The 14,347-nt window shown below is 45.5% G+C and overlaps 1 protein-coding gene across 13 annotated transcripts in view; it reads right to left on the bottom strand.

Moving 5' to 3' along the window:
• Nucleotides 1-14,347, bottom strand: part of Cadps (calcium dependent secretion activator) — a 433,680-nt gene that overhangs the window by 321,398 nt on the left and 97,935 nt on the right. For all 13 annotated transcript variants that reach the window (XM_085687935.2, XM_085687936.2, XM_085687937.2 and 10 more), the window contains exons 2-3: nucleotides 13,436-13,549; nucleotides 1,596-1,928 (exon numbers count right to left, since the gene is read on the bottom strand). In XM_085687935.2, the coding sequence (XP_085544061.1) occupies nucleotides 1,596-1,928; nucleotides 13,436-13,549 (447 nt within the window). The remainder of the gene's footprint in view (nucleotides 1-1,595; nucleotides 1,929-13,435; nucleotides 13,550-14,347) is intronic.

The raw sequence follows: 14,347 nt of genomic DNA, 5'->3' as shown, positions 1-14,347 counted from the left end.
ACTCTGAATGATTTCAAATCAACATAAAGAGGGTTGCAAAACCCCAAGGCCTCAAAGCTAGTGAGAAGTCAAAAGAGAGTTTCTTCAGTCTCTGTGAGGCAGATTTGCACTGGTAGATCTCAGCTAACCCATTACAGTGGTTCCCTTTAGCCTGTCGCAGGGCCTAAAGTTGACCCAGGGGAACTAGAGTAAGGCTCTGTGATTCTGATTACTCTTAGAGGGAAATGGACAACATAGTTACCAGCAAGGGATGCCCTTGTTTGAGATTCAAATCCTGGGCTGGCCCCAGGTTGAAGCTCTCTCGGGATGTAGCTGGAGTGTGCATTTCTTTTTCTTTTATTATTGATTTTATTGAGCTCTACATTTTTCTCTGCTCCCCCCTCCCTGCCTTTCCCCTCCCCTCCCCTCCAACCCTCTCTCATAGTCCCCATGCTCCAAATTTACTCAGGAGATCTTGTCTTTTTCTACTTTCCATGTAGATTAGATCCATGTAAGTCTCTCGTAGGGTCTTCATTGTTGTCTAGCTTCTCTGGGATTGTGATTTGTAGGCTGGTTTTCTTTGCTTTATGTTTAAAAGCCACTTCTGAGTGAGTACATATAATAATTGTCTTTCTGAGTCTGAGTTACCTCACTCGATATGATGTTTTCTAGCTCCACCAATTTGCCAGCAAATTTCAAGATGTTGTTATTTTTTCCTGCCATGTAGTACTCCATTGTGTAAATGGACCACATTTCTTTATTTATTCTTCAGTCAAGGGGCATTTAGGCTGTTTTCAGGTTCTGGCTATGACAAACAGTGTTTGTCTATAGTCATACCACCCTGAACACACCCAATCTTGTCTGGAGTGTGCATTTTAACATGCTTTCAAGGGTCACACACAGAATAGTTCAAAGCCATGTGAAGTAAACTCTATGAGTATTTACTGAGGGAATAGATAGCACCAGATGGGTATGGAGAAAACCGGAATCTCCCATAGCTTGCTCTTCAAGTCTCTGTCCAGGGGAAATACAGGTCTATGTGGGGGTAGTACCGAGCAGAACCCAAAGTCCATCTCTCACTCTGATGCACTCAGAGATTCAGGATGTGACTGAAGTGGGTTATGATTCAGTGCAAACTCGAGCAGGATTTCTGTGTCAATCACTCTGGACACCCAGGCTTTGTGTCTAGTTCTCTTTGTAGCTTGAGAAACAGGAATCCTGCATATACTACCCACTTTAAGGCAGAATCCTCGATGTAATAAAGTCATAATGTAATAAAGTAATAAAGTCATACTGTTGATTGCTAGCTCTCTTGTACACCAAAGCGACACCATTATTACAGGGCCTACTTACCTCTCAGCCATAATGAGGCCAGTCATAGGATCCATGAGACCAGAAGGGCTCACAGTTCAGAATCTTTTAATACCTGATAAAACCACAATTATCATCTAGTCTTCAATAAAGTTAATCATAAATTGGTTTTTATAGACTTCTATAAAGTCATCAGCACACTTACAAAACATGATTTTTAGTGTTTTCCCATCAAGAACTGGCCCACAAAAATTATACTGGGCTCTGTTGACCCATAGTTTCAGGCCTACGGAAGAGGCACCTACCTGACAGGCATTATACAGGAGTTGATGTTCGAATTTCTTGATACCAAGAATGTTCTGGAACATCTCGTATAGTTGCTCCTTGCTCAGAATCAACTCAGAAGCTGCACTGGCTGTCATCCGGGCTTGTTGCTTCCTGGGATCCTCCTCACCACGGTAGATGGCATCAAACTTGGCCATCCAGGAGCTTAGCACGGTCTCCTTGCTGAGTCCGTCGATCTCGGGCAGGCTGCGCACCCTCTTCTCAATGTGCTTCTTGAAGACCTCCCGAGAATCGTTGGCTGAGCAGCCGCCACTTTGCACCATGCGGGCCACACGGTCACTCTTGAGAAACACCTGAGCAAGAGAGGGTCAAGAAAGATGGGTCAGCCGTGAAGGTGCCAGGGTCCGGGACGGTACCTGCATCATGGAAAGCACCAGTGGAAGTCATTTTCCACTGACCGGAGTCTTGCTGTGAGATTTCATACAAGTCCCTTGCATACTTTCTTCTTGCCCAAATCTTAAAGCAAGGGTAGAAATAATACACTAACTCCCATTATGTGAGGGGATTGTCCCAAGACCCTCAGGGAATGCCTGAAACCTCAGATGCTATTGTTCTTCACTTGCATTGTGCTGCTTGGTCTACTTGGAGACCTTGATAATGTTTAATTTCTAAGTCTGAAAACGACGAGCACCCATTACAGCGGGAAAACAACTCCAGCAATCTATTATAACAAGAATTATTGCTTAGCTTGGATTTTTCATTTAATGCCTTCAGTCTAAATAAAGCTGTGAGAACCAAGACTACAGCAGACAGGGGGTGGGGGAGCACTACTGAGCTTACCTGATGGCCACAGGGACTGAGCTCATGACAGGTGCAGAGAGAGCGCAGGCTGTGCCTAGACTGGTGGGAATTCCTCTCTCTCTCCTGCTTAGGGGCTGTGCGAGCTGTGCTAAGTGAACCTCTTCCAAACTTTCGCGTTCCTGTCTAGAAACGGGGATAATAATCGACTCTATATAGGTATTTTAATTAAATGAGTCATTTTGTAAAGCACGCTTTCAACGGTGCCTGGATCCCTAAATGCCACCAGGGTTGTTATCGCTGTCATTAAGTATCTAGCGTACAGCCCTGAAATGTTAGCCGGTACATGCTTCTCATTTACTCTCCAAAGGATACTTATCGTAACTGGATTTAAGTATCAGGAAAATACGTGTTAATTCTCTGTCGCCTTGACTGACAGGCAATTCTATATGTCCTCAAATTGTCTCCAGTCTCTGGATAGCAGATGATGCTCCGGAAGTGAGCAACACTAATATAGCTGGGTTCACTCTCCTCTGGAAGGTGTGCCCAACCCTTCACCGCTGTGACAGGATGTTACCACATACAGATGTTCAAGGACTGGACAGTCAAGTTCCAAAAAGAAAAACAAAATCCCCCCAATTCATCATGCTTTCAGTAAGTCTATGATTCTGTATTGGGCCTGCCTTTACAGCTGTCTTCAGTCACATATGACCTGTGGACCACCAGCTGGACATGCCTGAGTGTAGAGGGGAAAGCAGGACTCCACGGAGGGGCAGTAACTTACTCATCACAACTACCACTACATGATATAGTGTCTGGTCACAGACACGTGGTGACAGAGAGCAAAGAACAGTTGTGGAGGGGAGAGTGGTGTGCATGCACATGTATGAATGAGTATCTGCTCTTAGAACTCAGGGAGGATATTCAGTGTCCTGCTTGATCACTTTCCACCACACTTCCTGGAGAGACAGAGCTCCTTGCTTAACCTGGAGTTTGGCTGGCAGCCAGTAAGCCCAGTATTGCTGTTGTTTCCACATCGCTAGAATGATACAGGTCACAGAAGCATGCACAACTATACTTGACCTTTGATGTGGCCTCTGAGGATTTGAACTCAGGTTCTCACGCTTGTTCATCAGGTTCTTTTATTCTTTAAACTATCTCTTCAGTCTCCATGTGGACTTTTAATTCCACTCTGCTTTCTCCTTCCCTTTGGGACTCTTCCACTAAATACAGCTTTGCTGCCTGAGTCCCGGGAGGGGGCCACTCACTAGTTTTTTCTTGCTCCACTGCCCACACTTGGAAGTTCATACCAGCTCACACACAGGTATGGAGTGTACCACAAGGTACTGCTGTTCCTGCCTCCTATTCACAGAGAGAACAACTGGCCCTCTGGAGCTGTGTCCTGGTCACGCTCCAGAAGGTGCATAGAGGTCTTCCGGAGGATCCAGAAGTAAATGTTCATTCCCCTGCCAGACGCCAGCACTTTCCCTGTAGGTTCTGAGAGTATCACCTAGGGACTTGCTGGAAATGAGGCAACCGTGTTCATCATGACCACATCATACTGGGTGAAAAACTGCTACCAAGGTGGTAAAAAAACTGCCTCCATTTATTGTTGACTTAATGAAGCGATTTAGAAAGGAGGACTGAGGGTTTGCCTCACTGGCATGTTCTGACGGCCTGGGACCTGGAGCTCAGCTATATTTGAGGGTTAACTTTTAACTCAACTAGAGGAAATATTTCAAATACACTTCAGGACTTACTGAGCCTTAAGGAGCTACAGAGTTCACCTGGGAACCTGCTCTGCTTCATGAGGATTTGCTTAGCCAGACATGTTATGAATCTCAGTTATAGGCCTAGGTCTCAAAGAATAGGAAGCTGGGGCTATGGCTCATTCCATAAAACACTTGGTAGGCAAACATGAGGACTTGAATTTGGTGCCTAGAAGCCATGTATAAAAGTTGGGTGTGGTGATGTTCAACTATAATCCCAGCACTGGCAAGGTAAAGATAAAACCCTGAAGCTCACTGGCCCACCAGCTAATCTGAGCAAATGTGCAAGTTCTGTGTTCAATGAAAGATCATGTCTTAAGAAATGAATTGGAAGTGTATTGAGGAAAACGCCTTACGTCAATGTCAATCTCCAACACACACACACACACACACACACACACACACACACACACACACAGAGAGAGAGAGAGAGAGAGAGAGAGAGAGAGAGAGGAGAGAGAGAGACAGAGAGAGAGAGAGACAGAGAGAGAGAGAAGAACGTGTACAATACACAGAAGAATAATATTGTAAAGCGGGTTGAGATATCTTTAGGAAGACAATGCAGCATTGTGGATGAGGACGCAAAACCAAGATGCTGAGTCACCTGGGTTGAATTGCCCTTCCTCTCTGATTTTCCATTTCACATCTGTAGGCTGAGAAAAAAAAATGATTTATGAGGTCATAGCATTTTCCTTCTGGTTTCAATGTCTTCATGAACTGTTTAATTCTTTCTTTGAGTGCTTACTAGGTGGGACACACTATACCAGGCACCGGAGGTACAATAATTGAAAGGAATAGACTGAGCACTTTCAGAGTGCAACAGAAACCATCCTAATAATCTCATACAAAACGATCACAATATGGAATGTTTGCTGACAGCATAGAATCCAGCAGGTAGGGGTGCCTTTGCAGGTGTCTATGGTGATCAAGAAGAACCCAGCAGGTAGGGGTGCCTATGCAGGGGTCTATGGTGGTCAAGAAGAACCCAGCAGGTAGGGGTGCCTATGCAGGTATTTATGGGGGGCAAGGAGGACCCAGCAGGTAGAGGTGCCTATGCAGGTGTCTATGGGGCCAAGGAGAACCCAGCAGGTATGGGTTCCTATGCGGGAGTCTATGGCAGCCATGAAAACTTTCCAGAAGTGAACAGCTCGAGACAGAAAGTAAGTGCATGGAAGCAAAGGCCGGAAGAGAGAGGACGTAAGTATTGCAGACTGAAGGAACAATCTGTGTTACAATGCAAGTGTCTGACGTGACAGGGATGACTGAGTATCAGCCATGGCAATGAGGTGTTGGGGGGGGGCGGGAGCTGGAAAAAAACAGGAAAAGCTGCATATCTGGAACCAGAGCACAGCCATCACAGGCACTGGCCTGCATTTTAAGGGCACTAGAGAAACACTGATGGTTGTTAATTAGGGCATGGCACAAGCATGGGAGGAGGCAGCGGAGAGGTCCTGACAGGGGACAGGTAAAAGCGGTGGTGGTGTAAACAAAAGGGCCTCATTTCTTGTTCTCAGCTCTATGATGATAAGTTTAGACATATTCGATCAACAATGGAGCCATGCCCCATCATCCCCCGCTGTCCATACCAGTGTCCTGCTAATCAAGGGGAGCCCAAGTAAACTCTTGGCGTCACATTCATTTTCCTGAGCCTGTCCCGAGCCTCCATCCCTCCTGATTTGATGACTGTTTGGTCAATATTTAAATTTCAAAGCAGAATCCAAGTTTTGGGAAGATAGTAATCTATTTTTAACCCCCCTCCCATGTGTATGCATGTGTGTGTGTGTGTGTGTGTGTGTGTGTGTCTATATGTGTGTGTCTGTGTGTGTATGATCATAAGTGCTACTATGTACATAAAGGGGTCAGAGGATAACCTCAGGTGTTGGCCCTTGCCTTCCACCTTGGTTGAGACAATGTCTCTTGTTCACTGCTGCCTGTACCAGGCTAGCTGACCCATGAGTTTCTGGGGATTTTCCTTTCCCCATCGCCCATCCTGTCTCCAGGTTAGTTGTATGCTCCTCCACACTTCTTTGCCCACATGGTTCTGAGGACCCAAACTTGCATCATGATAACTTGCAGGGCAAGTGTTTTATCCACTAAGCCATCTGACAACCTCCTTGTTTTGTTTGCAAATTGTTTGTTATTTTTGTACCTAAAATAGTGTCTGGCACACAGCGGGTGCCCAATACGTATCTGTCAGGGTTGCACTGACGAGAACAGCACAGACGCCTCCAGCAGACACTCTGCTGGTTAACCAGATCATATCTGGGTACGAGGGGGAAAGGGAAGGTGGCAGACACATACGTGGGCCTCCACACAAGTGGGTTAGGACCAACATTCTACGGAAGTCATAGCCGGGAATAGACAGGACATTGGGAGTACATTCTGAATGTGCCACTTCTTCCAGTTCTTTCCTTGGAGAAAGCAGTCACTTGGTATATGTTAAACCCATTGTGGTGGCTTTACAAGTCACTTAACTCCTTCTGACCTCATTGTCTTTTACCAACACCTGAGGTACTGGAAATCCAGTCTTCTATCTTTGATAAGGATAGAGCCATGAGGACTCTGAACATAGAAATGACCTATCGGTTTAGAAGTAGAGGGGACTTCAATCCCCGCAGAAGACATGAGTACATCCGTGTGGGAAGGGTGACTGGAGAGAAACAGAATGTCAGAAGGAGGTAGGACAGCCAGCGACAGAGGACACTAGCAGGAAACTAATTTCCCTAGGCTTCCTAGTCTGTCAAAAGAGCAGTGAGGCCCAGGTAGGCATCAGCTTATATGAACACTACTGCATCTCTGTATATTCTTTGGTTTCTTTTTCCTTTCTTAATGGCTGTGATATGAGACTTCAATCTCAGGAACAGTTCTTCCCAGGACATCCACAAACTATCCCTGGTCCTCTGCCATCTTCCTGACAGGCCTCAATGAGAGGTGGATAATGTGCAGATACAGGAGGCTCATCATGAGCACAGCTCATGATGTGTGATTGGTAAGCAACCTCCAGACTGTGTTATAAAGGAGCACATTCACGCCTAACAGATGTGCCTGCTGCAGAGGGAGGTTGTGTCATCTCCCGCTTCCTGTCTGGAAGACTAAGGCCAGAACAGATCTTTTCCTCTTTCAAAAAAGTAAATCCTTCTTCGTCAAGAAGATGGCCTAGTAGGTAAAGGCACAATGTGCAGAACAAACCAGATGCCCAATCCCTTCAACTCACATAACAATCAATAGCAGAAGCAATAAGGGAGACCCTGCCTCAAAAATAATACAAGGGAAAAGAGAATAGGCCCCTGGTTAGTTGTGTTCTGACTGCTACATGTGCCCTATGGCATGCGTGTACACACACACACACACACACACACACATATACAAAAAATATTTTTTTATAAAAGTAAAGTATCCTAACATGAATAAGGCTAAAGCTTGATATTAAAAGAAAAGAAAATGAAACTACCATAGGCACACACATACACAAACACACACTCACACACATACTCACCGAGGAGCACTTTTGTAGATGAAGAAATTGAGGTTCAAACTTAATGAGATATTTATCTAAAACTTTGGGCATCTTGATAGTGGCTTCTTGGCTGACCCGAGGACCATGGGGCCATGAAAAGGCTACAAGGACTGGATTACACCTGATAGAATCCACTGCAGCCCTCAGACCTTATCACCATAATTCAAGAGATTGAAGGATTAATTGGCAGCCTGTTTAATTTTTCCTGGCAATCAGGGCTACTAGAAAGTACACAAAAAAATCCGTGCGCTCTGCACAGTCATTGGAAAGCTTGGGCTCCGTCTGTGCTCACTTCCCCTTGGATCTAACAATGACTGGTTTGGCTCAGAGTGGGCTGAATGCACACATAAGTGGAGGAAGGACAGTGCTCCCCAGCCCCTTTCATTTTCCCACAATGTCTCTTTATTACTGCAGTCGGTGGACAATTCATCCCCTAGCAAAAGATGACTGACCTGTCTACCGCCTTACTCTCAGAATCTTTGAGGATGAGTTCTTTGAAATGTCACGCCATTGCTATTGGGAGTGTGAAATAGGAAGAAAGGGTATGGTGGGGTGGAGGGTGTGTGTGTGTGTGTGTGTGTGTGTGTGTGTGTGTGTGCACATGCATGAGTGTGTACTTACAAACAAGAGAGAGAGAGATGGAGGGAGGGAGAGAGGAAGAAAGAGAGTAAGATAGAAAATAGAAGAGAGGGAAGAGAGAGAAAGAAGAAAGGCTGAGGGAGAAGGCAGAAAGCAGAGAATGAGAATGGAATTGAAAAAAGGTTTATTTGGGAGTGATTTCCTCCACTGAGACCACAGCCACACAACACTGACAGAATGGCAATGAGAACCCCCAGTTTTCCACCTGCAGAACCACAACACTTTGCTTGAAACAGGCTGAGACTAAACTCAGGGTCCAGAGTCTGAACCTTGTCTTGAACCTTGTAGTCAGGTTAGTTCAACCTCACCCACTGTGAAAAAGTCCCTGATCTTTGCTGCAGTTCTGAGCAAAGAAGTGTGTGTGTCCCCTCTGTCCCTGGGGTTACCAAACTGGTAGGACATCCTAGTATTCCCTCTCTGCAGAGAATGCAGGACAAAGTCAGCAGAAGGATGGAAGAAGAATGCGTACTATTGGCATCTCTGCCTGCAAACATGGCTAAGGTTAGCCCTAACCCTGGAGTTTTGTTTCTTGAGAAAAATTCCCTTTGAGATTGAAACCAATCTGAGTTAGCTGCAGGTCATTTGCAGCACAAAATTCCGGCAGAGGTGAAGGGTAGCAGGGTTCTCATGGATCTTAGAGTAGGGTAGGGAAGAGGTAACAGCTTCTCCACAGTCCAGGGGAGAAGGGAAGGGAGGAAGGGATGTGTCCACCCCCTGGGAGTTCTGGCAGGCACAGTACTAATCCTGATCTCTCACCTCCACTTTAGGGGATTAAACTTTCCAGAAATTTGAATCTAAGGCCTAGTAAATCCTAGATAATGAAGATCTCTAATCCCTTCACTTGTTCCTGTGCTCCTCAAATCTTAGTAGGGAGGATTCAAGCATACGCCATCCCTGTATTCGTACCAGACCCATAAGGAGCTCTTTTCAAACTAGTCACTATCAGGGAAAACAACAAATCTCTATAGATATTGTAACTTCCAAAGTCTCATTAGCATGCTGCTGACGATTAGTCTTCAAATTTAATTAATAGAAATGACACTTTCTTTTAATTTGCATCATTAGTCAAATGAGCATCCTAATTAAGATTTATAGTATACAGATTTATAAACTCTAGTTGATGAGCATAAACATGAGGAGGGGCTACCTTCTCTCATTACTTTCCCACTGGCTTCTAGAATCTGGGGAAAACGTGGATTTGTCAGATACATTCAAGCTATCCAAAGCCCAACCTGGCTGAGACACCAAATCTCCTGTCTGCAAGTAAAGATTTGTACCATTTAAAAGAAAGTCTCAAGATGGGTGATCACTGGCAATAGTAGGTGTTGCTCGTAACATTTCGAAGAAAGGAGGTAAATGAGACATACATAAAAGTGACCTCAACTTTTATGACTAGCCCCATACAGAAACCCCATTAAGAGCGTGGTGCATCAAATGGTTCTAAACTTATTAGTGGATGCTATGAAGTAAGCCAAGGAGCTTAGAGCTCACTACCAACTTGAGTCACTCTCTCCATGACAGGAGGAAGATTCTCAAATTGCACCCAGGTGTCAATTATATTGAAAATACATGGATGGGATGGATTGGTGGGCTAGCTGCATGCACTTAGCAGTAACCTAACCTCGGAGCAGAAGGAAGGGAGGAGGGAGAGAAGTGGAGAGAACACACAGGAAACCGTCCCCTAAGGAAAAGATTGTGTTTAATTTCTTTATGTTTATTTCACAGCTTGGCATGATTCTTGTGCATTAATGATGGCTTGCTGCCCCCAAACTACGAATGTTTATGAATTAGTTTCTCGGGGTTTGGCGGTGGTCCTGTTAGAGGAGCGGCAATCCGCCGTGCAGCTTATAGAGAGCAGCTCCCTCGATAGCCCAGTTAGGATGACTGCAGCCGAGAGAGGCGACGTCCCAGGTGGAGGGGGGCGTCTCCAGAATGCCCCTTGCCTCTGCTGTGCCTTCTCCTGCTTGCTTCTAGCAAGTTCCTGCTGTTTGTCACAGGGTGATGATTATGTAGAAGAACCCCACTGTACCTGGCACAATGTGACGGCTTCCTGGGAAAATTCCACCCCTCACTGTGCAAGGTACTTACAGATCATAATGAAGATGGTTTTTATAGAGCAATGATGCTTAGGGACTTGAGATTTGCCAAGGAAAATGAGCACTGCCACAATAAAAAAAAAATAAGCAAGGCGAAGTGGGTACCTTTGAGTGGGCCCTGCCAAGGCATGCCAATAAGCGAACATACTGTGCACAACTGAGTTAGTCCAAGAGGTTTACTGAAGGAGGGAGTGAGAGAAAGAGTGAAAGGAGTCTCGGAGTGGGGACATGACAGAGACAGACAGACAGACAGACAGACAGAAGAAAGAAGAGGCAAGAGGCAAGAAACCAGAAAGACAAGGGAAGCAAAAGAGGAGTCAAGAGAGGCAAGGGAGGAGCAAGAGGCAAGGGAGGAGCAAGAGGCAAGGGAGTGAACTGTGCCTGGCGGGCACTTTTAACGGTGCACATGCCCCAGAGTTGAAGGTGGGAAGGCACCTGGCAACAGGGGATAGTGAGCCTGCTTCAGCAGCAGAGGCAGACGGCTGCCTCTGTGGAAACTAACAAAAACTAAAGGACGTTTCCTGCATTCATCAGACCCATGAGTTCTGCCTGTGGAAAAGCAGGCTGATGACCAGAGAACGGTTATAGCCCCACACCCAAGGTTAGGCCTGGGTTCGTTGATCATGGAGCTTATAGAATCCAACATAGGTTTGTGCAAAGAAATTAAATGACCCTATTGGGTGTGAGAAAGAAAGAAAAGAAGGCGGTTCACTATGTCACTTGCTTAAGGTTTTGCAGTGTAGAAATAGGAGAGGAATCTGGTACACTGTAGCAGCGAATAGCTTTGTGTGCTCGTGCAAAGGGATCGGCTGAAACAGACTTGGCTTGCTTAAAAGTCTGTTAATCTGCAATAAAAGAATCATTGCTTTGGAGTGAAGTGGTTGTGGTGGGAGAAACAACTCGAAGGAAAATGTTTCACTACTTGTGGGCTTCTAAAAAAAAAACATGCAACTTGTGATCATAATGTGATTTCTTCCTGCATAAAGATTTTCATTTGTTTTTGCAAACATGTAACTTGTGGCTGTGAGGTGATTTTCTGTTTTTGTAGAGATTTTTATCTTAGGTGGTATAAAAGGCTTAAGAGGAAAAAAAAGATAGAATTAAGCTTGACTTCCCTCAGGTAAGTGTTTACTACTTGCCAACTCCACATAGCTCCAGGGTCTCTGACCTGTTGGAGCTGGCCTCTGGCAAGGATTGCCATCTATTCTGGGAGCAAATAAGCCACCTTGGGCATAGGATTACAAATCAAGATCGCTCTACAAAGCAAAATGCTTGGCGATGACTAAGCAGTCACAGTGGAAGACATATACATCAGGAAAATATTGCCCATGGGATGGCATATCATGGCCATATCCTTAGTGATACACACATAATAGGCAGAATATGCTTGCAGGAAGAATGCTTATAACAGTTACAGGCTCTCACGGAACTGCAAATCCAGTGTGCTGAGAAAACCTCCAGAGGTCCCATGGTAAAGGAACCTGAGTCGTGTACTCAAGACACACACTCTCTCTGATAGGGTTTCTCGTGAGGTCAGGATCCTGGAAAGTGTCTGAGTCTCCAGAAGAGACCCTGCCATCAGTCCAGCAGAAGGAAGTAGGGAAGTATCCTGGTAAACCCTGGGAGGTGCTGCCTTGTGTGGTATTTCAACTGTATTTTAATAAATAAAGCTTGTCAGGGAATCGGGAGAATAAAACAGCCCCACTGATCAGCCTTATAGACCAGGCCGTGGTGATACACACCTTTAATCTTAGTAAGCTCACTAGTTGCCATAGAAACCAGGCGGTGCATGCCTTTAATCCCAGCGGTGTGGTGCATGTCTTTAATCCCAGAACTAGAGAGGAATGTAAGACAAGAGGAGACAGCTCTCAGATACAGTCTCATTCTGAGATTCCTGGAGGCAGGATCACCGTTTTGGACTGAGGTAGAGGTAAGAACCAGTGACTGGCTGTTTGGATTTTCGGATCTTCAGGTTGAGCCCCGATTTCTCTCTCTGAGTTTTTATTAATCATGCTTCACTGCCTTACACTGGAAATGGTCTAAGGCTCAGACTCAAAGACCCGGCTCCAACATATTCATGGCTGTGTGGCCTAGAGTAGTGGGTTTGCCCTCTCCAAGTCTCAATCTATCAATAAAATGGAAAATGTTATTGATAATAACTAACTATAAACGTGTTCTAGGACAACACTCAGCACATTGCATGTTGTAAAAATCAGCATGAAAAATGATAGCTTTCATATGTATATATGTCCGTGTAGATGTGCATATATGTGTGTAGTGTATGTGATGGCTAAAGCGTCTCTTGCAGAAAAGATTCTAAGGCTTTAAGAGCTAGGTGGGTTGTCCAGCTGTGGTAGTTTGAATGAGAATGGTCCTTTAGGCTCACAGATTTGAATACTTGGCCACCAGGAAGTGGCATTACTTGAAAGGATGCAGAGGTCTGGCCTTGTTGGAGAAAGTGTGTCACTTGGTGGGGGGGGGGAGAGTGAGGTTTCAAGCAGCTCATTCCAAACATAGTCTCTCTCTCTTTGCCACCTGTGAGTCCCCATGTCCGATGTAGAACTCCCAGCTACATCTCGAGCACCATGTCTGCCCTTGTGCCATCACGCTTCCCACTGCAATGATAATGGACTAAGCCTTTGAAAGTGTAAGCGATCCCCTATCAAAAAGCTTTCTTCTATAGTGGTTGCCGGGGTCATGGTGCCCCTTCACAGTAGACTACTGACTAAGACACCAGTGGACCCTAGGAATCTTCCTGTCTCTATCCCCCCAACACTGGGATTGTGAGCATACAACGCTGAACCCAGATTTTATGTGGACCTAGGGGTTTCTCATAAGTCTTCGGACCTGGGTGTCAAGCACTCTGCCTATTGAATCATCAACTCAGCTCCCAAGACCAGTTTGAACTCTGGTGCTCTTTGTCAGCCGACTCCTGATCCCTCTCTATCAGCCAAAGTGTTATGTCTTCTGTATTTCTCAGCTCAGTAGCCCAGGCTAGCCCCTGAGCAGCCTCACCTGTGCCTCCCACAGGCTGCACTTACCTCATAGTAGCTCTGGACGGCGTTCATGAAGGCTTCATCGGCCACAATCTGGGTCTCCCCATTGAGGAAAGCCTGGAACCGGTCCTTGACTGTCTGCAACTGTTGCTTGCTGATCTGAGGAGAGAGAAAGAGAATTTTGAAGGTGTCATGTTAACAGGAACATGGCTACTTTACGACAAAGTGGACCACCCATCAGAATGGGACCCTGCCTGTTAAGCGAGCAAACTTTCCGAACCATAGAACATAGTCAGCACTAAAAATAATACAAGCCACAGTTAAATAATTGCTTTCAAACCACGTGGGACTGCTTATACCACAGAAACCAGCAAGTGCTATCAAGCAGGTATATATATACATATATATATATATATTTATTACTAACTTTTTAAAAAGCGTTGGCTTTTGGAGCATTTCCTAGGGAATGATGCTTGGTTATATTCAGCATTCGCTATTTTTCCATCCCTTCCTTTGATCTGGGCCCATGGTTATTTATAGGCACAGCGCGTGTAAGAGAGAAACAGTGGAGAACTGGGTCACATCTCTTCCCAGATTCACATGTTGGGATGCATCACTGGCTGGTGTTATCAGCCACACGGGACTATTTACACTGCAGAAGTCAGCAAATACCACCACGCCAACAAGCAGACTTGTTTATTTGTTTATTTATAACGTTAGAGAAGAGTCGGCTGTTGGATGGTTGCCTAGCGGACAGTCCGCCATGTATAGCAGACACTTCACTGTGTGTAATGGAAAATGTAAGATGCTGGCAGGCGCTTTAGGGCTCTGAATACCTCGCAGTCTGTGTCCTGTGAGGCTCTGGAACACCTGGTGGTGTGGGCATACCCCTGAACATTGAACAGTAGCACTGGGGTGCAAGGAGCAAGAAGGCATATTTGGGCTGTAGGTTGTGTG

The sequence above is a fragment of the Myodes glareolus genome, chromosome 5 (genome assembly GCF_982192425.1).
Source record: "Myodes glareolus chromosome 5, mMyoGla1.1, whole genome shotgun sequence".
NCBI classification, from domain to species: domain Eukaryota; kingdom Metazoa; phylum Chordata; class Mammalia; order Rodentia; family Cricetidae; genus Myodes; species Myodes glareolus.
The sequence above is the reverse complement of the archived record's forward strand: the minus strand, read 5'-3'. Positions and strand labels throughout refer to the sequence as shown.